This window comes from Ailuropoda melanoleuca, chromosome 8 (assembly GCF_002007445.2).
Source record: "Ailuropoda melanoleuca isolate Jingjing chromosome 8, ASM200744v2, whole genome shotgun sequence".
In the NCBI taxonomy this organism is placed as follows: domain Eukaryota; kingdom Metazoa; phylum Chordata; class Mammalia; order Carnivora; family Ursidae; genus Ailuropoda; species Ailuropoda melanoleuca.
In genome coordinates this window covers 63,053,789-63,079,391 of record NC_048225.1, presented here as the reverse complement: position 1 = coordinate 63,079,391, position 25,603 = coordinate 63,053,789, and the positions used below count along the sequence as shown (strand labels likewise).

The 25,603-nt window shown below is 47.7% G+C and overlaps 1 protein-coding gene across 2 annotated transcripts in view; it reads left to right on the top strand.

The window, feature by feature from the left end:
* The window catches only part of TP53BP2 (tumor protein p53 binding protein 2), a 37,430-nt gene that overhangs the window by 4,490 nt on the left and 7,337 nt on the right, over positions 1 to 25,603 (top strand). Inside the window, exons 2-14 of one of the 2 annotated variants that reach the window (XM_034666589.1) lie at positions 1,625 to 1,738; positions 4,651 to 4,733; positions 7,669 to 7,770; positions 9,721 to 9,895; positions 10,769 to 10,950; positions 11,273 to 11,437; positions 11,720 to 11,948; positions 13,388 to 13,492; positions 14,203 to 14,351; positions 15,332 to 15,791; positions 19,928 to 20,703; positions 23,427 to 23,564; positions 24,241 to 24,374. In XM_034666589.1, coding sequence (XP_034522480.1) covers positions 1,625 to 1,738; positions 4,651 to 4,733; positions 7,669 to 7,770; positions 9,721 to 9,895; positions 10,769 to 10,950; positions 11,273 to 11,437; positions 11,720 to 11,948; positions 13,388 to 13,492; positions 14,203 to 14,351; positions 15,332 to 15,791; positions 19,928 to 20,703; positions 23,427 to 23,564; positions 24,241 to 24,374 — 2,812 coding nt within the window. The remainder of the gene's footprint in view (positions 1 to 1,624; positions 1,739 to 4,650; positions 4,734 to 7,668; positions 7,771 to 9,720; positions 9,896 to 10,768; positions 10,951 to 11,272; positions 11,438 to 11,719; positions 11,949 to 13,387; positions 13,493 to 14,202; positions 14,352 to 15,331; positions 15,792 to 19,927; positions 20,704 to 23,426; positions 23,565 to 24,240; positions 24,375 to 25,603) is intronic. The other variant, XM_034666590.1, reaches the window with a different exon arrangement.

Below are 25,603 nucleotides of genomic sequence, written 5' to 3'. Positions count from 1 at the left end.
TCTCGTGCAGTCGAAAATCCACAGGGGACTTTAACTCCCCCCAGACTTCACTCCTTACAGATTAGTGTTGCCTGGAAGCTTTCCTCGCCACGTCAGCAGTCCATGAACACATGTGTTGTGTGTTATTATATGATGCGTTCTTCAATCGAGTTTGCTAGGGAGAACAAAGTGTTATGAAGAAAATCGTGGGGCACCTGGGTGGCTCAGTCAGTCAGGCATCGGACTCTTGGTTTTGGCTCAGGTCATGATCTCAGGGTTGTGAGATCGAGCCCCATCTTGGGCTCCATACTCAGTAAGGAGTCTGCTTGAGATTCTCTCCCCTCTCTCTCTGCTCCCCCCACCCCCCGCCGACATGCGCTCTCTCTCTAATAAATAAATCTTTTTTTTTTTTTAAAGATTTTATTTATTTATTTGACAGAGACAGAGACAGCCAGCGAGAGAGGGAACACAAGCAGGGGGAGTGGGAGAGGAAGAAGCAGGCTTCCAGCAGAGGAGCCTGATGTGGGGCTCGATCCCATAACGCTGGGATCACGCCCTGAGCCGAAGGCAGACGCTTAACCGCTGTGCCACCCAGGCACCCCTCTAATAAATAAATCTTAAAAAGAAAAGAAAAGAAAATTGTAAGGAAAAGAAAATACATTTCAGGACTGGACTATATAAAAAAAAATTCCCATATAGGTGGACCTGGGTGCGTCACATCCATGTTATTTAAGGGCCAGCTGTATTTTCAGTGCGGTAAATAGCCTTTTGTTTGGAAGTGGGTTGTCTCATTTTTTTTTTAAACATAGTTTATAGAATTATAGTTTAAAAATAGCCTAATAGGGAGTAGGACTAGCCTTTAAAGATTTTATTTAGAGAGCACACTGAGCAGGGAGAGGGGCAAAATTGGGAGAGAGAATCCCAAGCTGACTGTGCGCTGAGTGAGCCCCACATGGGGCTTGAACTCACGACCCTGACCTCATGACCTGAGCCAAAATCAAGAGTCTTGTTCGCTCAAACAACTGAGCCACCCAGGCAGCCCTAAGCTACTTATTTAGAAAGTTATTTTTAATTTCTCATTTTTTTTAAAGATTTTATTTATTTATTCAACAGAGATAGAGACAGCCAGCGAGAGAGGGAACACAAGCAGGGGTAGTGGGAGAGGAAGAAGCAGGCTCATAGCGGAGGAGCCTGATGTGGGGCCTCTATCCCATAACGCCAGGATCACGCCCTGAGCCGAAGGCAGACGCTTAACCGCTGTGCCACCCAGGTGCCCCTAATTTCTCATTTACATTCAGAGAACTCTAGAACGTTCAAGTTAGAAGGGACCTCAGAGGCCAGTAGTTTACAGAGACTTCTGAAAACGCCCTCCAAGTTCAGCGGTGAGCCTGTGGCCAGTCAGGAGCACTGAGTTAGACTCCCATGCCCATGGCAGCCGGCCCGGACCCATTCCCCTTTCCAGTGCCTACTGGGTCAACGCCGACTGTGTGTGGAAAATCTGCAGTGCTTTATTTCTAAGGGCTCTTTCAATGAGAAGAAAGCATCTGAGGTGCTGTTTCTTACAGGCATAATTTGCATGAAGGATAGATAGTAAATCCTTTTTCTTATACCTGCAAATCATGCGATTTCTGTTTGTTTCCTTTAGAACGTCCAGTTGCTGATAACGAGCGGATGTTTGATGTGCTGCAGAGGTTTGGAAGTCAGAGGAATGAAGTTCGTTTCTTCCTTCGTCACGAACGGCCCCCCGGCAGGGACACAGGTGGGTCGCATTACGTGAATCCAGGCAAAGCTGTGGACTTTGACTCCACACACTGGAGGAGCTGGGGGAATCAGGAGCCAGGTAACGTGAGGGGTGCGGGACAGGAAGGGGTGCGGAAGCGTGAGGATAGAGCCGCTTCTGAGACCTGACTGCCGGGGAGAAAAGGGTACGGTTTCCTTTAATTTGTTTTGTTTGAAGAGGGGAGGAGCAGGCGGAAAGGAGCCCCTAGAGCGGGAGCTGAAATACGGGAGCAGGGATGTGCTCCTGAGAAGGCGCGCCCTCAGCCCGGGAGACATGGTCCTGGGCACAGGGGGAGCCGTCGTCCGCTGTGAGCAGAGAGGGAGAGAGCGACAGGATGGCGGCAGGCACGCGTGCTTTGTGGGATCAGGTGGAGGGGCTTCTCGTCTGGTGGTTTTCTCTGGGGTGGGAAGATGTCGAGGCTGGTGTGAGCTGTTGTAGGGAACAGGTGAGCATCTGTCGGGGCGGGGGGCAGGCTGCTGGGGGCCGGGTGAGACCACAGACCCCGAGACCAGGGGGCATTCCTTCAGCTGTGCTCGGCAGCCTGGGCGGTTGTAAGAAGATGGTTGGATTGACCCAGGCTTGGGGTTTTGCCAGCCCAATTCAGATAGTGGATGGGGAGAGGAGGCCATGGGCAGGACGGCGTCAGCTGGTGGGAAGGGGTGGAGGAGGGGGCTGTGGGGAGACGGGCAGGGGAAGAGACTGCAGGCTTGGGCTCATGAACAGGTGTAGTGAGAGGAAGTTAGGGTCAAAAAAGAGAACATCTGAATTTAAGATTCCGGAGGGAGAGCACTTCGAGGTGATGAGGGCCCCATATGGGCCATGAGATGAGCCGGAATTAAAGGCTGAGAGGTTGGCTTTGGATGGAAGTCACGTGGGACAGAGGACGCAGGAGTCAGGTGCTCACACCTGTGGGGACTGAGGTTCTCACCGGAGTGTGTAGACGAGGTAAGGAGGGAGAAGGTGATAGGTGCCCTGCCGGTGGAGGAACTTGGGCTGAAAACAGCTGGAGCCTGAGGGTACAGCCAAGCCAGGGACGCTGGCGGCCTCGTTTCCAGTCAGATCTTCGGGGAAGCCACTCTTGGAGCAGGATTATTAGGTATTTCTAAAAATGGGAGAACTTTTGAAATGGGAAGTTCAGGATTTGTGACCTCAGCACGTTATTCTTAGGGGCAGGAATGTAGATAACATGTTAATTATATATTATAACATCTCATTTTTACTGCTTTAATACACATGTCCATATGGTGCCCGGCAATTAGAAATGATTAAATGTGGCGTGTGGGGACTCCTGCACTCTGCAGGTGAGAGGTGCTCGCACTCTGTCCGAGGGCACGCGCTTTTCGGCATCACTGGTGCTGATTTGACTTTACATCAGCACTTACTTTTTCCCTAAGCTTCTGCCTTTGTGGTTTTAAACGGGCATCTACATCAGTTTTATTTTGTCCTTTGTCGACATTACTGCACACATCTTCTTGGAAGAAGCAGACTTGTACCCGTTCACTGAGCAGTTCACGTATCTTATATATGTAGTGGCTAAATTATTCAAGAGCCTCAGCAGGTCTGTCTCAGTGTGTCTGTAAGGTGAGAAACATAGTCTGAAGATGCAGCTGTGTTCACAGCGTCCCAAATACCAGCGCCACAGTGTTTGAATGGGGACACAGCAGCGTCCGCCAGTCCAGCGAGGTGGGAGCCTTTCTGTGCAGACGTCCGGGCGGTGGGTGAGGGTGGGGCTGCCACGCACCGGTTCCAGGTTAACCGGGACCTGCACTGAGCACAAACGTGAGCTGTTTCTCAAGCTCTGAGGACCCTGATTATGGCCAGCTGCTTGAGTGCTCTCTCTCTGAGGCAGTAAAGAAAGCAGTTATTCTTAAATGGCAGATTTTTTTTCTTGCAGAAATATTGTGACGGATTACCCGAGCTGGGATGTCAGAGAATTGAACAGTATTTTAAAAATAAAGCTAATGCGTTGGAGTTAGGTGTACGTGTCATACCTGGCTCCGAGGACAGACCTTTATTCATTGTCATGGGAATCTGCTACTTAAGTAGGTAGACTAGACATTTAATTCAGAAGAAATTTTAATCTAAAACTTCTTGGGAAATAATGCGTTTCCTAATCTCTGGGAAGTACAGGTGTAAGTTTAATTTCATCTGTTTAAAAAATGTTTTGATATTGTTAATTTCTAACAACATATCAGTTTAAATTAAGACTATTTTCCTTTTATGATGCAGCACATGGTACTGAGAGACCCATATTTTGACTTGAAAAATTCTTTTTAGCCGAAAAACAGAATATACAGTGTTTTCCAGTTAGTACCTTCCAGTAGCTAAGAAAAACAGAAAATTTTTACTGACATTAACAGGGACATACTTTGTAGTATTCACAGATTACCATCAAATGCCCTCAGTACACCAGATATTCAGAACCCCTCTCGTTCTATCTTCAGTTACTTCTTTTCTGTGTAAGTTACAAGCAGGGTTAATGAGCTCAAGGATGGATTGATTTAATTTTCACTTGTTTTTCCAATGGGAGTTCTTGGTTTCACTGCCGAGTAGCTAGAGTCCTAGGAGGAGCGGTTGGGGGCGGATGGGGCGCGTGAACCAACGTCAGAAGTACGTTTGTATTGTTGGTTTTCCCTCCTCTGCTGTCAGGATCATGTGGCTTTCCCAGGAGCAGTCAGCTTGAGATACTATCTGCTGCAGCGAGTAAGGTTTTCCAAAACAGGCAGAACTATGAGACCTTCACTCCATTGCTCTGAGAAAATATTTTGTTTACCGTCCACTTTCTACTTAAAATACCCAGGAGCAAGACGCACGGAGCTCAGAGATGAGCCAGTACTTACAGCATCTGCCAGCTCTAGTGTTGATACATTGTGTTTTAATTTTGTGCTTAGTGAGTGGACCACGGTCTCAGGATCCAAGTTTAAAGAGAAATGGTGTGAAAGTCCCTGGTGAGCATCGAAGGAAGGAGAACGGGGTAAGTGATGGTTTTCGTGTCTTCTAATATTTCCCTCTCGCTCATTGCTACCTCATTGCTACTTTGTTGCTATTTATGAGAAGGATGGCCCTTGCTACTTTGTTGCTTGGTGGGTTATGAAGGAGGGCTGCTTTTTAGTTTTAATTTTTTTTTAAGATTTATTTGAGAGAGGTGGGAAGGGGGAGAGAGCGCGCGCACACGAGTGTACGCACAAGCAGGGGAAAGGCAGAGGCAGAGGAAGGAGCAGGCTTCCTGCTGAGCAGGGAGCCCGATGCAGGACTCAATCCCAGGACCCTGGGATCATGACCTGAGCCGAAGGCAGACGCTTAACCGACTGAGCCACCTAGGCACCCCGGAATGGCCTGCTTTTTAAAAGGTTGTTTTAAATGTATTTCATAGAAAGGATTCATTTTAATGAGCTCTGCATGGCTGACTATTAAGAGCAGTTAGATGCTGGATACACTGCAAATTCGGAACAAAACAAATGGTGAATGAGGTTAAGGGAGGATTGGGGGGGGCTGATTTTATTTTTTGGTATAATTGCTTTAGTAAAATGGAAAATTACATGTTAATGCTCTTGCTGTTACATATGAATTTTAGCAAGTGTCTTTGGGGGGGCTTACCTTATAGACGTTTTCTTTTCAGAGCTCAGAATTTTTAATACTGTTAGGGATTAGCTATGTCCTCTTTCCCCAGTCTAGGGTAAATTTACAGGAGAATCCAGGCCATTTGTTCCTGTCTTGCCTTTCCCCAAATTCTCCTTATTTCTCTTCGGAGATCTTGCAGTTCTCTTAACACAGATGAAAAGCTCTTACAAGGATGACCAAACTGGTCTTAACCATTAACTGGATTTGAGTGCGTCTTGACACAGTGTATCTTCCCCCCCAGTGGGTGTTATGGAAGTGTAATTGACCTATCGTAAACTGTACATGGTTTGAGGACACAGTTTGCTAAGTTTTCGCGTGCATGTACACCTGTGAAACTATCACCGTAATCAGGGTAGTGAGACTGTCCATCATCCCTGGAGTTTCGTTGTGTCCTTCTGTGACCGTTCCTTTCTTGCCTCTCTCCCCATCCTCAGGGACCCCCTGGTGGGCCCACTTTCTGTCACTACAAATTAGTTTTATTTTCTGGAATCTCACATAAATGGAATTACACAGCATATAGTCTTTTTGTCTGAATCTGCTCGGCCTCATTATTTTGATCTATCTCGTGTGTCTCAGTAGTCAGTTCATTTTTATTGCTGAGAGGCCTTTCCTTGTCTGGGTAGAACTTGTTCGTCCATTCCTCTCCTGATGCATATTGGGGTTGTTTCCAGCTTTTGGTCACCCTGTCTCAAGCTGTAACGACTGTTTGGGTACAAGTCTTCATATGGGCTTATTATTTATTTCTCGAGTAAGTGCTGGGAGTGGGGTGCTGGGTCACGCAGCGGGTGTGTGCTCCCTTTTTAAGAAGCTGCCAAACTGTTTTATTTTACATTCTCATCAGAGTTCCAGTTTTTCCACATCCTTGCCAACATTTGGAATGGTCAGTGCTTTCAACTTTGGCTACTAGGCTGTATGTATTTCTCTCATGCCCAATGAGGTTGGTGTCTTTCCATGAGCCTATTTGCCATCCGTGTATCTTTTTTGGTGAAGTATTTGTTCATATCTTCTGTTCATATTTTTGTTTGCCTTCTTAGTACTGGGTTTGAGAATTCTTCCATATTCTGGACCCAAGTCCTTTATTAGGTATATGATTTGCAGATATTTCCCCCAGTCTCTGACTTGTTCTTAATTTTGGTAAAGTATAATTGCTCAGTTTAGAAGTTTTTGTACTGCTGTGATCCATTTTGGGGGAACATTTGGGTGCAGCATGAAAATTACGGTTTTGTCCATGGGTAGATGGATATCCAGTTGACTGAGCTGTGTTTGTTCAAAGGACTCTTGTCACTGCAGTGCCTTTTTTCCTCTGTCGGAAGTCGGTTGCCCTGTATGCACGCGGGTCTGTCTTTGTGGTCTCTGCTCCTCTGTCTTGACATCAGTACTACCTGTGTCGGTCCCTGAAGCGAGCTAAGGCGTGCAGTCCGGCAGAGTGGGGAACATGCTATGAGTGAGCGCCACAGTATACCGCTGTTCATTCAGGCCTTCTTCTCTCATGGGGCTGTGGGTTTCCAGGGGGTGGGTCTTCTGCATTTTCTGTTAAATTGATTCCTCAGTACTTTGTGGTTTTTATGCTACTGTAAATGACACTTAAACATTTTTTAAATTTCCGGTTGTTAGTGTAAGAAATACAGTGGATTTCTGCATATGGATCATTTATCCTACAGTCTTGCTAGACAACGTCTTAGTTCTGATGGCTCCTCTGTGCATTCCACACCACTTTCCTCGTGGCTGGCTGTGTTGTCTGTCCTTTCCAAGCTGGATGCAGCTCCTGTCTTTTTCTTGCTCTGCTGCACTGGCTTGAACACCTTGGGCCATGTTGAATAGGGTAGACGTCTCTTTTGTTCCTGAGAACTCCGTATGTCTTGAATTTTCTGATGCTAGTGTGGTATTTTTAAAGGTCGTTCTGATGCCTATATTTTAGGTTAGCTGCCCAATACCATGTTTCTTGTGATCCAACAGTATTTTTTAATATAAATTTAGTACAGAATGAGGGAATTCTAAATTGTTCCCTTTCAGTCAGGGACCATTGAGACTGTTTAATTTTACATTTATAACTTCAAAGAGTGCTGGCCTGTGTATTCATATGTCTTCATCTAAACTTAATAAGTCATTGTGGGGATATTAATGTAAAACTTACTGGTCTCTTTCATGTTATGGAGGAAAAAAGGCTAATTGTGTCCCGAGGGGCGCAGGTGAAGCTCCCACAGGCTCTGTCTGTGCTCTGCCCTCTGAGAGAGGGGTCTCTGTCTGTGCTCGTCTTGCAGCTGGGTTCTCTGTGTTCTCACATGTAGGTGAACAGCCCCAGGTTGGATCTGACTCTGGCCGAGCTTCAGGAAATGGCGTCCCGCCAGCAGCAGCAGATCGAGGCCCAGCAGCAAATGCTGGCCACTAAGGTAAGGGCTTATAGAGGCTGGACGGTCCCCTCCGAGGGTGCGTGTGTAAAGCTGTCTCCATGCGACCCTCATGGCCAGTGACCATGATACAAGTTGGTCCTGGCAACCCACAGGTTACCTGCGTTGTGGCCCTTTCTTCTCTTTACCGCCACATTTTGTAGAAATCCTTAGGTCATCCCAGTTGCACCAGATCTCCTGACCCCTGGTTCTGATCAAAATTAACCACATAATGTTGTGTATCAGGAAAATAGGAAAGGCATAAAGAGCCCTTCGACTCTGCTGGTAGGTTCTGCCCTGGGCTAGCCTCGTCCTGAATTGTTACTGCAGCAAGAAGGGCTTATAAAGGCAACCAGTGCCAACACTGTCCCCTTCTGCTGTGTGGCACCGATAATAGGCTGCTTGCCTTTACTGGGGACATCCTGCCCCCACAGACTACTCCTCATCCCGGCCTCAAACAGGTAAAATAGGAGAAGCCTCTCCATTACCGTCCGCACCAGTCTCCCTGTTGTTTCTCCTGCCAGCCGTAGGCTCTGGTCTAACTAGGATGTCATCACACTTCCTCCATAAAGGCCGGTGGTCAATACTGTGGCCTTTGCAGGCTTCTCAGCATCACAGTCGTGGCACAAAAGTAGCCACAATTGTGAATTCATGGGTGACTGTGTGACGTACAAACAAGTACGGCGGGGCTGGCTTTCAGCCGCTGTCCCTGGTCTGAACACTCTGTGTCTGCAGCTGACCACGGCCATGGTGACTGTAAGTTCACCGGAGCCAGGGTAGACCTTTGGTGCAGGGTCCCCGGCAGCACACCCTGTGGCCCTCCACGGAACACTCAAGGGGGTTCCCGTGGGTCCCTTTCTGTCTCTGACACTGGGCGCCAGCATTTTCAAAATCAGGTGTAGCATGGTTTCTCAAACTTAAATGTGCATGTGAATGAATCCCCTGGGGGTTGTGTTAAAATGCATGTTCTGGTTCAGTAGGTATGGGTTGGAGTCAGAGATTGTGCATTTCTGACTAGCTTCCAAGCGATGCTGATGCATCATTTCTTGAATACCAGGGACATAAATTGGAATAAAAAGGCGGAGTAATAGACTACATCTTTAACTTCAGGGTCTTCTGTTGAAACTATTCTTGTGTTATTTGTTTTCAGGCATGTTAATCTAAGAAGTTTATTTTTCTTTATATATATACGAATATATATTCTTGATTATAAATTGTGTGGCTCTGTTACTTTTTTTTTTTTTTTGAAGATTTTATTCATTTGAGAGAGAGAGAGAGCACATGCATGAGCAGGGGGAGCACAAGGGAGAGGGAGAAGCAGGCTCTCCACTGAGCAAGAATCCCAACACAGGGCTCGATCCCAGGACCCTGGAATCATGACCTGAGCAGAGGACAGATGCTTAACTGACTGAGCCACCCAGGCGCTCCTCTGTTACTCACTTTTAGTTAAAAACTTCAGTATACTAGAAACAAAGTGTTACATCATAGGTTCCTGAAGCCCGAGTGGCTTATCAGCCCTTCACTAAGCGTGTGTGCCTAGTGTGTGCTAGCTGTGTAAGGTTCTGTGCAAGGAGGTGCACACTCCACATTTCATTTACTCCTCACCGTGGCCCCACAAGGCTCTCGATCACCCTGTTTTTAGCCGAAGAAGGCGACCCGTGTCCTTGGTGAGGGGGTGTGCATGCAGTTTGCCGTCTCAGAGCCAGTAAGCGGCAGAGCTTGGGTGTGAGTCCACATCAGACTCCCAGGCCGCCTTTATAGTGAGCGCCTCGCGTTTCTGCATGAGCTCGTCCTAAATTCATAGCTGCAGTTCGTGGGAACTAGCTGTGGGATCACTGTTGGCCTCTGGGTAAGAACCACTGGGAACAGCCCTCTCGGGCTGTGCTCGGCTCCGTCCGGGGCTATGATGCGCTTGGTGAAAAGGCTGTGCCTGACGATGGCTTCCATCTTTAGGAACAGCGCTTAAAGTTTCTGAAACAGCAAGATCAGCGTCAGCAGCAACAAGCTGCTGAGCAGGAGAAGCTCAGGAGGCTGAAGGAGATGGCCGAGAGCCAGGAGGCTAAGCTGAAGAAGGTGCGCGCCCTGAAGGGCCACGTGGAGCAGAAGAGGCTCAGCAATGGCCGACTGGGTGAGTCGGGTGTGGGGGGGGGCAACGAACGGGGAAGGGGGACGNCGGGGAAGGGGGACCGCGGTGGGGGGCTGTGGGGAGATGGGGGTGCGGGTGCAGGGTGGGTGCAGGTGTGTGGGGGGACACAGGTGCAGTGGGGGGTGTGTGGAGGGCACGGGTAAGCGGGGTGCTTACAGTCTTGCGTGCTGACAGCTGAGGCTGTGTGTGTAGGCAACTTTAAAAGCAAGCTTTTTCAAAGCTTAATTCCCTACAGTTTTGACGCTGTTGGTTCTTGTGAATTGAATTTAGCCGCTGCCTGTTTCATTATTTTTTTTTTTGGTGGGCAGCAAAGTTTATTGAGCGTACAAAGCTCCTAAACAGGGAGGGGACCCGAAAGGGTTGCCCTTAGCTGCTGGGTGTTTCACACAAGCCTTTTAAGTTACCTTTGGAAAAATGTACTAGTAGGGTTTTTTTTTTTTTCCTCTAAGTACTTTCTGACTGAAAATTTGATGAAGGCAAGGATTTTTTATTCCTATAATTGGCCCGTCAGTTACAATGCCATTTTAATTAAAATTTTTGTGATTTAACAGCTCCCTCTACCACTATAAAACTGAGATTAAAAGTTCTAAATAAATTTCATTGTTTCCAAAATTCGGAGCTTAATGATACTCATAACACAAATTCTGCTAGAGATATATTCAGAGGGAGGCACAGACATTTAGAAATGTCTCTGTTGATTTCAGTTGCTTGTAAAAGAAATAGGTTGGTTCTAGAACATTTCTGAAAAACGTCTGTACTTTTTGTTAGGAAGTTTGTTGTAAAGCCCCGTTGCCTGGGATGCTCCATTCTTGTTTTTCTTTTCAACTGTTGTTGCTTTTCTTGTTCTCATTCTAGTGGAGGAGATTGAGCAAATGAATAGTTTGTTCCAGCAAAAGCAGAGGGAGCTCGTTCTGGCCGTGTCCAAAGTGGAGGAGCTGACCAGACAGCTGGAGATGCTCAAGAATGGCAGGATGGACGGCCGTCACGACAGCCGGTCCGCCGCAGCCGAGCTCGACCGGCTCTACAAGGAGCTGCAGGTGCGGCCCGCTCTAGGGGCACAGTCGCCCTGGAAGCGGCTGCGAGTGCAGGATTTCAGTTTCTTTTCCTTAAAGCGGGGCGGTGGGGTCGAGGAGGGAGGGGATCCCAAACCCCAGAGAGCCCAGAATAAACTTCAGAGCCCCTGACACAGGAAATTGGAGGCATTCCTTACAACCACAGCTGGTGGGCTGACAGCTTTAAACCATAAGGTGGAGGGGTGGAGGGACCTTACGTTTTTAGAAATTATGTAATAGTCAAGCATGTGATTATCTGAGAAATTTTTCTTCCTGCTCCTTGGCTACCCCCCCCCATTTTATTCAGTTACGAAACAAACTGAACCAGGAGCAGAATGCCAAGCTGCAGCAGCAGCGGGAGTGTCTGAATCAGCGCAATTCAGAGGTGGCGGTCATGGACAAGCGTGTTAATGAGCTGCGCGACCGGCTGTGGAAGAAGAAGGCGGCGCTGCAGCAGAAGGAGAGCCTCCCGGTGAGTGGTCGCCAGCAGCCCCCTGGGTCACGTGGGCCCCCTGGGTCACGTGGGCCACCGCCTCTGGAGCCGCGCCCGGGTGCCCTCCGGGCAGAGGGCCTCCTGCCCCGGACAGAGCGAGGGCCACCGCTGCTGCCGGGCAGCTGGTCTGGGGTGTCTCTAGTACGCTGCGGGGTGAGACCCTGAAAGTGCTGATTTTTACAAATTAGAAAGTGTCACGGCCTTTTCTGAGTTGGATGCAGTCGGACTCGTCATGCTGAAGGACCTGTGCCTCTCCCTCAGGTCTCATTGGATGGAAACCTGCCCCCGCAAGGGCTGCCGGCGCCCAGTCGCGTGGCCGCGGTGGGCCCCTACATCCAGTCGTCCACGATGCCCCGCGTCCCCTCGAGGCCCGAACTTCTGGTGAAGCCAGCTCTGCCGGACGGCTCCTTGGCCATGCAGGCTCCGGAAGGGCCGCTGAAAGTACACACGCTGCCCAACATGCGATCTGGGGCCGCCTCCCAGACTAAAGGTAAAACGGGTCACTTCCAGCCCCTCTCACAGCGTATTCTCCCCGTCCTCACCATCATTTACCCCAGGTTCGGGTTTTTAAAAAATGTGTTCCTATCCCTCGTTCATGTGTAAATCCTGAGAATCTCCTTGTGGTTTTTGCTAGCGCAGTGATATGTTTCTTAACCCTAAATAATGCAGTTCTGCTTGGGAAATGAGATGAAATATAGTATTTCTGCAATGAAGATTGTTTTGAATTCCTTCTTGTTAATGAGGACATCTTGATCTGCTGTTCATAACTCGACCCCTTTTCCTTTTGGGTAAAAATACTGCAGACGTGGTAGTGGTGCCATCTTTACGGAAGGCGACGTGGCGAGTGCGTTCTGCTGATCGGTGGTGCTCGCTGTGCATACGTGCTTATGCGTGAGGCTTTGCTTGCTAGCACTTTGTCCAATAAAGGTAAAGCTTCTGGAAGCTCACAGTGACAATAACAGAGGCGCCTGGTGTTCATGGTCTTTGCGTCTGTGTGGTCTTTGCGTCTGTGTTGTCTTCAGCGCGCAGGGAGGTGCGAGCCAGGGTTTCGTGATGGGACTTGTAGGAAAAGTGGGATGAAGACGTCCTCATTCAGACCCCTGCAAGAAGAAATAGCAGCGGTATTGTCTCTTTTCCCTAGCCACTGTCACGTGCAAAAGATGGCTAACTTTACAGTTGCGAGTATTTAATTAGCAGTGTGAGGCAACAGAGTCCCACTCGGTCTGGGTTTCACTGGAGAAAGAACTGCTTCTGTTTTGCTCGTATTAGGACAGAGCTGCGCCTTTGACGCTTCCGTATCTGTGTAGAGAAAACCCACGCAGAGCACACTGATCTGTGGAAGACTCGTCAAAGTCCACAATTTGCTTCTTTGTTGTGTGTGCGTCACTGGTGTGTAAGATGCGCCTTGGAGCCCTCGGTCTGCGAAGTTGGGAGTTGCTTTCTGGCTGTGACGGTGGTAGTTTCATACCAGTGAGAAGCAGGGTGTCCTTGCTGGTTCTAGCAGATTTTCTGTTTACTACAATTAATCTTAAATGTGTTTCAGTAAGTTTAAATTAGAAATCTAAAATCTAGGGGGCGCCTGGGTGGCACAGCGGTTAAGCGTCTGCCTTCAGCTCAGGGCGTGATCCTGGCGTTGTGGGATCGAGCCCCACATCAGGCTCCTCCGCTATGAGCCTGCTTCTTCCTCTCCCATTCCCTCTGCTTGTGTTCCCTCTCTCGCTGGCTGTCTCTATCTCTGTCGAATAAATAAATAAAATCTTTAAAAAAAAAAAAAGAAATCTAAAATCTAGCATTTTCTACATAAGTTTAATGGGATGGTTATGAGTCTGAAATTTCAAGCTGTTTTCAGAGATTAAACTTTGCAGCAAAAGGAACCATTAGAAATCTCTTTAGAATGCCAGGTTACTTGGTTGTTTTTCTGCATTCTAGGCTCTAAAATCCATCCGCTCGGCCCTGACTGGAGCCCCCCAAGTGCAGATATTTCCACGAGCCAAGCCTCGGCGCCTGCGAGCTCAGGAGGTGCCCCGGACCAAGGTGGGGTTCTGTTCTGGCATCTGAGAGACGCTCTGCACTCTTTTTCTTTTCTTTCTTTCTTTTTTCTTTTTTTTAAGATTTATTTGAGTGGGGGGCGCCTGGGTGGCACAGCGGTTAAGCGTCTGCCTTCGGCTCAGGGCGTGATCCCGGCGTTATGGGATCGCCCCACATCAGGCTCCTCCACTATGAGCCTGCTTCTTCCTCTCCCACTCCCCCTGCTTGTGTTCCCTCTCTCGCTGGCTGTCTCTATCTCTGTCAAATAAATAAATAAAATTTAAAANAATCTTAAAAAAAAAAAAAAAAGATTTATTTGAGTGGGAGCGGCAGAGGGAGAGAGAGAATCTCAAGCAGGCCTGAGCCCGATGTAGGGATTGATCTCACGACCTTGAGATCATGACCTGAGCCAAAAGCAAGGGTCGGACGCTTAACCATCTGTGCCACCCAGGTGTCCCCACAGTCTTCTTCAGTTTCTTTTCTAGTGTGCTAAACCTGGGGCCAGTGTTCATTTCCAGAACACCTTTGTTTAGCTGTGGGGTTAAAGTACTAGCGTTGTAGCACCCGGGCTGTTCTCCAGTCAGCTTCATCAAAAATAGGGAAGCATGTCACGGGTGCGGGGTTTCAAAGGGATTGAGGAGAGAGAAACTTATATGTGAAAAAGAAGTCTTACTGCAAACGGCTTGAATATCCATGTGCTTTTTTTCTGTCTTCAGCTGATGATGGAGAGGTTCCTCTGAGGGAGAAGGAGAAGAAAGTGCGCCCCTTTTCGATGTTTGACACAGTGGACCAGTCTGCTGCCCCGTCCCCCTTTGGGGCTCTGAGGAAAAACCAGAGCAGTGAGGACATCTTGCGGGATGCTCAGGTGCTAAGAGTAGCTCAGTTTAACTTGCCGTGGTCATTCTGTGCATGCTCTATAGAAGAGAGAGACAGTGGCGTGCTGAGGGAGAGCAGGAAAAACCACAGTATTTCTGAAAGATTCGAAAACAGAATTCTGTCATTCTGAATCCTGCAGCTCGAGTGTGTTTGTGTTCTCACACTGTACTGGGGAAGGGCTGCCATACTCGCTGCTGGCTCCCATTTCGTGTGATTCTCTGAAAACTAGGAGTGCACCGAAGCACGTCGTGTTCGTGCCACTCGGCAGCCTTGTGTCTTCAGAGTCTGGAGCCAAGGTTGTGTCGTAGCGATATGATGGTGAATCTTCTGTGCCCGTTAGGATCCCAGCCTTTGACCAGTGGGGGATGGTGGCGTGCTCCCAGTTAGGTTTTGTTTTTGTTTTTGTTTTTTTTTTTAAAGATTTTATTTATTTGACAGAGAGAGAGGAGCGAGAAAGGGAACACAAGCAGGGGGAGTGGAGAGGAAGAAGCAGGTTTCCTGCTGAGCAGGGAGCCCAATGTGGGGCTCGATCCCAGAACCCTGGGATCATGACCTGAGCTGAAGGCAGACTCTTAACGACTGAGCCACCCAGGCGCCCCCCCCCCCCCCCCCCCCGGNTAGGTGTTTTGACCACAGTGGTGTGATGTTCTCGTGAGCAAGGATGATTTTGGGTTATTGGGGCCTGTGAGTATGTGAAACAGCAGTGAAGTGTCTGAGCGGGCGCTCCAGGCTGCCGCATGGGCAGTGGCGAGGAGGAAGAGGCGTGCGGGGGCGGGAATCATAGCGCCTTCCTCAGGTTCCTTATTAAATGTAGTTTAGTGCAGAGATCTGCACAAGTTTTTAATGACTTGAAAATGTAGAGCTGATGTTCTCAGCATACACTTATATTTGCGAAATTCAGTTATCTAGAACGTGCCGTGTACCCATTTGGATGGTGTTTTAACTGCTTTGTGTGTGTGTGTGTTTCAGGCCGCAAATAAAAATGTGGCTAAAGTCCCACCTCCTGTTCCGTCAAAACCAAAACAGATTAATTTGCCTTATTTTGGGCCAACTAATCAGCTAGCATCCGACGGGAAGCCGGATGGGAGCACTCAGCAGTCGTCGGCAGCTATCGCATCCGTGGGAAACAAAGCGAAAACGGGGCAGCAACAGAGGGTCATGGTGTCCCCCGGCGCACCCTCAGCTGGCCAGGGCCAGGCCCTGTCTCTGGCTGGGAAGCAAGAGAGCCCCCCTGCCGCCGCCGTCCGGCCCTTCACTCCTCAGCCTTCCAAAGACACCCCTCTACCGCCCTTCCGAAAACCCCAGACCGTGGCAGCAAGCTCCATATACTCCATGTACACGCAGCATCAGGCTCCCGGGAAGAACTTCCAGCAGGCGGTACAGAGCGCGCTGACCAAGACACACTCCCGAGGGCCACACTTCTCGACCGGTAAGCTTCTGGGTCCCTGTTCCATTGGCGCACGATGTGGCCAGGTCCTGCGCCAGAGCCGTCATCTGTCCAGCGACAGCAATGTGACATGTGTTGGCGGATGCTTTCGTTCTAAGGGTTCTGTTGAATTGCGGCTTCTCTTCGTACCTGGGAGTTGAAACAGGTTTCTGCTCTATGTCAGGTAGTAATAAGTGACCACCATGGGTGGAGAAGACCTGCAGTGCAGACGCAGCCTTCTGTGCTGTGGCCGCTGCGTGCCTTGGTTCCCTGCTCCCTGGGAGCTCCTCGTGAGAGGAGCACNGGCACGCGGGTCCCCACGGCGTGCCACGCTCTGTCCTCCCCGCGGGCCACGCTCTGTCCTCCCCGCGGGCTTCACCAGGTGCTCCTGGCGGCAGACGACGGGTCAGCTGCCCCGTGTGTTTGTAAAGATCATGCTCTCCGCTGTATTTTAAGTTCTCATGAGGACACAGCTGCTGGTTAGATATAAAAGCTTAGAAAGACTTACCATCTGGTCATTTGTTGGGTTCTTTCTAAGAGTCATTCGTTTTATAAAACTAGAATCAAGTTCACCTGGTTTTAATTGAATAAAATTGGCTTTCTTTCTTTCTTTTTTTTTTTTTTTTAAAGATTTTATTTATTTGAGAGAGAGAGAGGAGCGAGAAAGGGAACACAAGCAGGGGGAGTGGGAGAGGAAGAAGCAGGCTCCCGGGGGGGGGGGCTGGTGTGGGGCTTGATCCCAGAACGCCGGGATCATGCCCTGAGCCAAAGGCAGACGCTTAACGACTGCACCACCCAGGCGCCCCTAAAATTGGCTTTCTGGTTATGAAATCCGCACGTAATTGTGCCCTGAAATGTCCCCAACAAAGAATTTGTACACTTGGCCATGGCCGACTCTTGGCTTCATTGAGAACTGCTGATGCAGTAATTTGGTAATTGGATAGTTTTGATAGAATTAGAATGATAAGGGGAATAGTTTTGGTAAATACTGGTAAATACCAAAGCAATAGTTTTGGTTCTTAATGTTGTAAACTAAATACGATTTCCCCCATTGATTTAATTTTGGAGACATATGAAAGAGAGGGTGGTGCCTATTTACTTTTAACCTGGAAGCAGGAAAGGACTGCCTGTTTCCATTGGTTTTTTACGTTGTTCTCGTATTTTGACATGTTAAGTTTGTATGCCACAGCTGGTGATTCTTTACGGTTATAATTACAGCATTTTCTTTTCTTTTTTTTTATTATATTATGTTAATCACCATACAGTACATCCCCGGATTCCGATGTAAAGTTTGATGCTTCATTAGTTGCGTATAACACCCAGTGCACCATGCAATACGTGCCCTCCTTACTACCCATCACCAGTCTATCCCATTCCCCCATCCCCTCCCCTCTGAAGTCTTCAGTTTGTTTCTCATAGTCCATAGTCTCTCATGTTTCATTCCCCCTTCTGATTACCCCCCTTTTCTTTATCCCTTTCTTCCCCTACCGATCATCCTAGTTCTTATGTTCCATAGATGAGAGAAATCATATGATAATTGTCTTTCTCTGCTTGACTTATTTCACTTAGCATTATCTCCTCCAGTGCCGTCCATGTTGCAGCAAATGTTGAGAATTCGTTCTTTCTGATAGCTGAGTAATATTCCATTGTATATATGGACCACAGCTTCTTAATCCAGTCATCTGTTGAAGGGCATCTCGGCTCCTTCCATGATTTGGCTATTGTGGACAATGCAGCTATGAACATTGGGGTGCATATGGCCCTTCTCTTTACTACGTCTGTATCTTTGGGGTAAACACCCAGTAGTGCAATGGCTGGGTCATAGGGTAGTTCAATTTTTAACTTTTTAAGGGACCTCCACACTGTTTTCCAGAGTGGCTGTACCAACTTGCATTCCCACCAACAATGTAGGAGGGATCCCCTTTCTCCACATCCTCTCCAACAATTGTTGTTTCTTGCCTTGTCTATCTTTGCCATTCTAACTGGCGTAAGGTGGTATCTCAGTGTGGTTTTGATTTGAATTTCCCTGATGGCTAATGATTTTGAACATTTTTTCATGTGTCTGTTAGCCATTTGTATGTCTTCATTGGAAAAGTGTCTGTTCATATCTTCTGCCCATTTTATGATTTGTTTATTTGTTTCTCGTGTATTGAGTTTGAGAAGTTCTTTGTAGATCTTGGATACCAGTCCTTTATCTGTGGTGTCCTTTGCAAATATATTCTCCCATTCCGTGGGCTGTCTCTTAGTTTTTTTGACTGTTTCCTTGGCTGTGCAGAAGCTCTTTATCCTGATAAAGTCCCATAAGTTCATTTTATCTTTTATTTCTCTTGCCTTTGGAGATGTGTCGTGAAAAAGGTTGCTCTGGCCGATGTCATAGAAGTTGTTGCCTATGTTCTCCTCTAGAATTTTGATGGATTCCTGTCTCACATTGAGGTCTTTCATCCATTTGGAGTTTATTTTTGTGTATGGTGTGAGAGAGTGGTCAAGTTTCATTCTTTTGCATGTAGCTGTCCAATTTTCCCAGCACCATTTATTGAAGAGACTGTCTTTTTTCCACCGGATGTTTTTTCCTGCTTTATCAAAGATTAGTTGCCCAAAGAGCCGAGGGTCCATTTCTGGGTTCTCTATTCTGTTCCATTGGTCGATGTGTCTGTTTTTGTGCCAGTACCATGCTGTCTTTGTGATCACAGCTTTGTAGTACAGCTCGAAATCCGGCATTGTGATGCCCCCAGCTTTGTTTTTCCTTTTCAACAGTTCCTTGGAGATTCGGGGCCTTTTCTGGTTCCATACAAATTTAAGGACTATTTGTTCCAGTTCTTTGAAAAATGTCCTCGGTATTTTGATCGGGATAGCATTGAAAGTGTAGATTGCTCTGGGTAGTATGGACATTTTAACTATGTTAATTCTTCCAATCCATGAGCATGGAATATTTTTCCATCTTTTTATGTCTTCCTCAATATCTTTCAAAAGTGATCTATAGTTTCTAGCATATAGGTCCTTTACGTCTCTGGTTAAGTTAATTCCAAGGTAACGCATGGTTTTTGGTGTTATTGTAAATGGGATGGATTCCCTAATTTCTCTTTCTTCAGTCTCGTTATTCGTGTATAGAAATGCAACTGATTTCTGGGCATTGATTTTGTATCCTGCCACCTTACTGAATTGTTCTATAACTTCTAATAGTTTGGGAGTGGATTCCTTTGGGTTTTCCATATAGAGTATCATGTCATCTGCAAAGAGAGACAGTTTGACTTCTTCTTTGCCGATTTGGATACCTTTGATCCCTTTTTGTCTTCTGATTGCTGTTGCAAGGACTTCTAGTACTATGTTGAATAATAGTGGCGAGAGTGGGCATCCTTGTCGTGTTCCTGATCTTAAGGGAAAGGCTTCCAGCTTTTCCCCATTGAGAATAATGCTTGCAGTAGGCTTTTCATAGATGGCTTTTATGAGATTGAGAAATGTACCCTCTATTCCTACACTCTGAAGGGTTTTAATCAGGAAAGGATGCTGTATTTTGTCAAATGCTTTTTCTGCATCAATTGAGAGGATCATATGGTTCTTGAGTCTTTTCTTGTTGATATGATGTATCACATTGATTGATTTGCGAGTGTTGAACCATGCTTGCATCCCAGGTATGAATCCCACTTGGTCATGATGGATAATCCTTTTAATGTACTGTTGGATTCTATTAGCAAGGATCTTGTTGAGGATTTTGGCATCCATATTCATTAGAGAAATCGGTCTGTAATTCTCCTTTTTGAGGGGGTCTTTGCCTGGTTTGGGGATCAAGGTAATATTAGCCTCATAGAATGAGTTTGGTAGCTTTCCTTCTGTTTCTATTTTTTGAAATAGCTTTAGGAGAATAGGTATTATTTCTTCTTTGAATGTTTGGTAGAATTCCCCAGGAAAACCGTCTGGGCCNACGGCGCGCATCCCATCAGTGAGGGTTTTCCTTCTCCGAGAAGTTTACTGTGCAGAGATGGAAGCCTTGCTTTGTCCTTTGTTGTTTTTTAAAAGTTAGTCGGGTTGGGTGCTCTGTAGTAACTGTGAAATTAAAGACGGCTTTAATTATTGCACCCTATGTCTGTTACTTGCCGGTTTGATTTAATCCTAATCAGGGCTTTGATTCTGTTTCCAATTAGTCTATGGCAAGCCGGTGATTGCCGCGACCCAGAACCAGCAGCAGCCCCCAGAGAACGTGTACTCCAGCGGCCAGGGCAAGCCCGGCAGTCCTGAGCCCGACGCGGAGCCCGTGTCTTCAGGGCAGGAGAGCCACGAGAACGAAAGAATCCCTCGGCCACTGAGCCCGACCAAACTGCTGCCCTTCTTGTCCAACCCCTACCGAAACCAGAGCGACGCTGACCTAGAAGCCCTACGGAAGAAACTGTCCAATGCGCCGCGGCCACTCAAGAAACGGAGCTCGATCACAGAGCCAGAGGGTCCGAATGGGCCAAACATCCAGAAACTTTTGTACCAGAGGACCACCATCGCTGCCATGGAGACCATCTCCGTCCCTTCGTATCCGTCCAAGCCGACTCCAGTGACGGCCGACTCCGAAAGCCCAGTAGAAATCCAGAATCCGTATCTACACATGGAGCCAGAGAAGGAGGCGGTGTGTCTGGTTCCTGAGCCAGTGTCCCCAGAGGAAGTGGGGAGCGCCAGCTCCGAGAACAGTGACATGCCAGCCCTTTCCCCGGCCCTTGATTATGTGCCTGAAGGAGTCCCGGACAGCAGCCCGGATTTCCCGAACAGTGTGGAAGAACCAAATGCGCAGGCGCCCCATTTGCTGGAAGTGTACCTGGAGGAGTATCCACCGTACCCGCCCCCGCCGTACCCGTCTGGGGAGCCAGAAGGGCCGGGAGAAGACTCGGGGAGCATGCGTCCACCCGAAATCACGGGGCAGGTGTCTCTGCCTCCTGTAAGTAACATGGTGTCTCATGGGCCTTTCGGGAGGGGGCCCCCCCCACCCTGGCACTGACTTCCAGGTGGTTGACTCTCAAGACGTGGGGAAACACACAAGTGCTCAGGGCCATTTGCAAAGACGGTTTGTGTGTGAGCTGCCCATGGTTGCCAACGTGTCTGCAGTTTGCCCTTTATCTTACAGCCCCCTTAGCGCTCAGTAGATCTCAGAAGTATTATAAAAATTCGGTATATTAACGATAAAGAACATCTTTATTTTTTAGGAAGAACCTTTCTCTTGTGAAGAAGCAGAGTTGGGTTCTTTATGATACAGACCACACATGCTGTTTCTTCTCTGGATGTAGGTGGTCCCTGTTGGGGAGGCCGGCGAGGCTAGGAAGGGGGGACCTGGCTCAGAAACTCCCTCACTCGACCAGCTATGTGAAATCAGGCATACGGTTCCCCTTCTCTCTTCGGTGACGTCACTCTTTCACACTTTTTTTTTTTTTTGGTAAAGATTTTATGTATTTGACAGAGAGAGACAGCCAGCGAGAGAGGGAACACAGCAGGGGAGTGGGAGAGGAAGAAGCAGGCTCCCAGCAGAGGAGCCCAATGTGGGACTCGATCCTGGAATGTCGGGATCGCGCCCTGAGCCGAAGGCAGCCGCTTAACAACTACGCTACTCAGGCGCCCCTCTTTCACACTCTCCTCCCCGCCCCCCGCAGTGACGTGGGATCCTCACACTTCCAACGTTGATAAATTTGGGGGGTTCGGGACAGAGGGGCAGGACAAGCCTGTTCCATGTAGAGGACCCCTGAGGTGCCCTCCAGCGCGGCTTCCCTTCCTCCCAGGCTGCGTGTGTGTGTGTGGACCTGGGCACATCGCACATAACGCTGTTATGGTTTTGTTTGCAAGTTGTTGTGTCCCTTTGATGTTGGTAAGAGAGGATTGAAATCCCAGGGTGTCCTTAAGTAAAGTTGACCTTTTCAGGTGTAATTGGCTTCATGCTGTTTCCATAGGATGCCAAACCAGGAATTTTAAAGACCAAAGCAAAATTGCCTATTGTAGGGATTTTTTAAAAGTGCTCTGAATGTTTGATCACTTATTGCATCTCTGAGATGTGACGGTATTCAGAGACAACGATCACCCTGATTTGCTGTAATTACTGGTTACTGTAGACGTTTGCTTACAAGTTTCATACAGCACACATTGGATTCTAGGGGACGTTGAAACGGAGGTTAGCCCTTGAACCGCCGCTGGGCCCTGTCCGTCCTGGCGTGGGGCTCTCTGCAGCCCGTGCTAAGCTCGAGGGAAGGAAAGACAACTTCACACCTTTCTTTGCTGTGTCCCCCCGTTTGGTCATCAAGTCAAAATGATTCACGCTCTCAGGGACAGAGGAAACTGGAGGGTCACAGTGTCAGTCTGTAACTGCCGTCCCATGGAGCTATTTTCTTCTCATCTGGCTTCAAGTGAGACCGAAGCCTGCGTGTTGGGCTGTTGGCGAGCGTGCACGGGTCCCTGCCTGTCCTGCTCACGGCTGCACCCACGGCCACGCAGCATTTACACTTCTTGTTTCCAAGAAACAACAGCAGTTAAGTCATCGCATGTTTGTGAAATGGAGTGATGGCCACTTGACGTTTTCTAAACCTCGGTAGTTTCCCGCATCTGAAATAAAATAAGGACCAGGCTGTATAGCCCAGCGCACGCCTCAGGAGACGTTTCCACTTTGTTGGGCGTGGTAGGAAACAGATTTGATGGCTTGTTAGATCAGTCTTAACAACTTTGCCATATTTTTTCAAGCCTGGCTTATTAACAGTCAAAGGGCTTGACTAATTTGCTCGTGTATCTTGGAGTATAGTCAAATTCTGAATATAAAATAGGGATAGCATTTTAAGACTGGAAGGATTTCTTGCTAGTATATCTAAGACAGGCTGATAATACTTATTATTCCCTTAATGATATGCTTTCCCCGAAGGAAGCATCGTGTTGTAAAATGGCTACAAGAAAGGGATTCAAAAGGGACGCCTGGGTAGCACAGTCGTTAGGCGTCTGCCTTCGGCTCAGGGCGTGATCCCGGCGTTCCGGGATCGAGTCCCACATCGGGCTCCTCTGCTGGGAACCTGCTTCTTCCTCTCCCACTCCCCCTGCTTGTGTTCCCTCTCTCGCTGGCTGTCTCTGTCTCTGTCAAGTAAATAAATAAATAAATCTTAAAAAAAAAAAAAGGATTCAAAGAAGCCAGATGACGTGGATTTAAATCCCAGCTCTGATGCTCCTGGCTGTGTGCTTTAACTTCCTTATCTGTAAAATGGAGTTATGGGGTTTTTGTGAGGAGTCTGCGAATAGCCATTCATTAAACCTTAGCCATGATAATTCTGATAATTCTCTTGCCTGGTTTAATTGTGTGGGGTTTGCCAACCTCAATCAGATAGGGAACTTGAAGACCAGTCTTGGCCGATTTTACGCCCCACAGAAAGCCAGCCTGCTCGCATCGCCCTGTCACACCTGTAGCTCGGCTTCTGCTGCGGGGTCACCGTCACGTGACCCCACCAGCTTTGTTACACATGTGTATTCAGTAAGCTGTGTATTGTGACTTGTCTGCACTTCCAGATAATGTTACGTGTCAATAAGATGTGGTATAGATTTTTAAATGTCCTTTTACTTCCGCAGCTGAGATGGTCCTCCTCCCGTTCCCGGGTCTGCTCGCTGAGACCAGGGTCCTTACTTGGAACCTCTCTTCCGCAGGGCAAAAGGACAAACTTGCGTAAAACTGGTTCAGAAAGGATCGCCCATGGAATGAGGGTGAAGTTCAACCCCCTCGCTTTACTTCTAGATTCGTCTTTGGAGGGAGAATTTGACCTTGTACAGAGAATTATTTATGAGGTATGATGGGAGTAGTAGATTTCTTAAATACAACGTTATATTTTGTTTCCGACCTCTACTTAGAAAGCTCTGGAGGGGGTGAGGGCAAGGTGGGGAGGGACGCGGAGGACGCTCAGGCCAGGCCACACTGAGGTGTGACTGTGGGGTTTGGGGTGATGGCGGAAGTGCGGTTTCCCCAGGGACCCTCCAGAGCACTTTTCTTTCCGGGGAGATGGCTCCCCTCTGTTTATAGTTGCTCCTGGGCGGACGTGGATTTGCGGTGTCAGGTTGCACGTGGGGACCCTATTTTCAGAAGCCTGCTATTTTAAAATATTCTTAGTTGACCTTCTTTCCTTTCCATGGCAAATGCACCTTCTCCTGAGACGCTAATTTGTGGTGGGAGCAGGAGGGGCAATAAGCAGAAATGACTCTGAGGATACAGTTCCCGGCCCCTCTTCATTTTTAAGACCTTTTTACAGCGAGCGCCTGCTTAATGTGGCTGTTCCGGCGGTCGTATTTCTAGACTTGAGGTTGGTTGTAGTCATCTTGGCTCCTGGAGGGTTTAATTATGACTAAAAAACAAAATACCACAGAAGCCTATTTCTGTTCACTTGATCCTGAAGAGCCAGGTGCTAGTGACCTGAACAGCGACAGGAAGTCTGGGTGACGGTCCTCACCCTTCGTCTCGATGTTACAGGTTGACGACCCGAGCCTGCCCAATGACGAGGGCATCACGGCTCTGCACAACGCTGTGTGTGCGGGCCATACGGAAATCGTTAAGTTCCTCGTGCAGTTTGGTGTGAATGTCAATGCCGCAGACAGTGACGGATGGTAAGCCCTGGCGACCGCCGCCCCAGCCGTGGGGTGTCCCCAGCGTTACTGGGCGGTAAGAGCGTCTGCTTGTGTCCTTATGCGGCTTGTGGCCACACGTCCTTGTGTGACACTCCTTTCGCTCCCATTCTGGAAGCACGTGGAGTTTTTATAAAGTATCATAGTTGAGTGAGAAGAAGAAGAAATGTCACCGAGTGGCACAGACGTAGCTGACTTGTGTGTTTGAGAGATGCTGTTTAAGCCTGATCCCCCGAGCCCGGCAACACCCGTCTTTAGTATACTGATGTCCACTGTGCGTCTGCAAGAAGGAAGCAGAGTTCGCAGTCTTTCCCAAGTCTGTTTGACCATGGAATCCATTTTTCATGGAGCGGTTGTGTGCATAAACACAGGAGACATTGTTATAAATGATGTGTCTTTCATAGGATAATGGATGGCTATTATATAGTGAAATGAGAGGCCCTGATAAGGTACTGTCACCACCAATAACTGTAATAGAACAGAGAGTAAATTTTGTAATTTTTCTCTTTTTATTTTTTATTTTTTATTTTTTTAAAAGATTTTATTTATTTATTCTACAGAGATAGAGAGAGCCAGTGAGAGAGGGAACACAAGCAGGGGGAGTGGGAGAGGAAGAAGCAGGCTCCCANGCCACCAATAACTGTAATAGAACAGAGAGTAAATTTTGTAATTTTTCTCTATTTATTTTTTATTTTTTATTTTTTATTTTTTTTAAAGATTTTATTTATTTATTCGACAGAGATAGAGAGAGCCAGTGAGAGAGGGAACACAAGCAGGGGGAGTGGGAGAGGAAGAAGCAGGCTCACAGCGGAGGAGCCTGATGTGGGGCTCGATCCCATAACGCCAGGATCACGCCCTGAGCCAAAGGCAGACGCTTAACCGCTGTGCCACCCAGGTGCCCCGTAATTTTTCTCTTTTTAAAGGAACTATGAATTATGTTCTTTTTTTGGGGAAAAATACAAAAAACTTTTTTCTGTATACAATTCCTTAAAGGTAAACACCAGCAGTTTTTTAATCTGTTCCCTTCAAGTTTACGTATACATATATTTTGTAACCTAAGTTTTTGTTTTAACTTTATAACGTCAGCAAAGCAAAAAAAAAATTTTTTTTTAAAGATTTTATTTATTTGACAGAGAGAGAGAGCCAGCGAGAGAGGGANTAAAGATTTTATTTATTTATTCGACAGAGAGAGAGAGCCAGCGAGAGAGGGA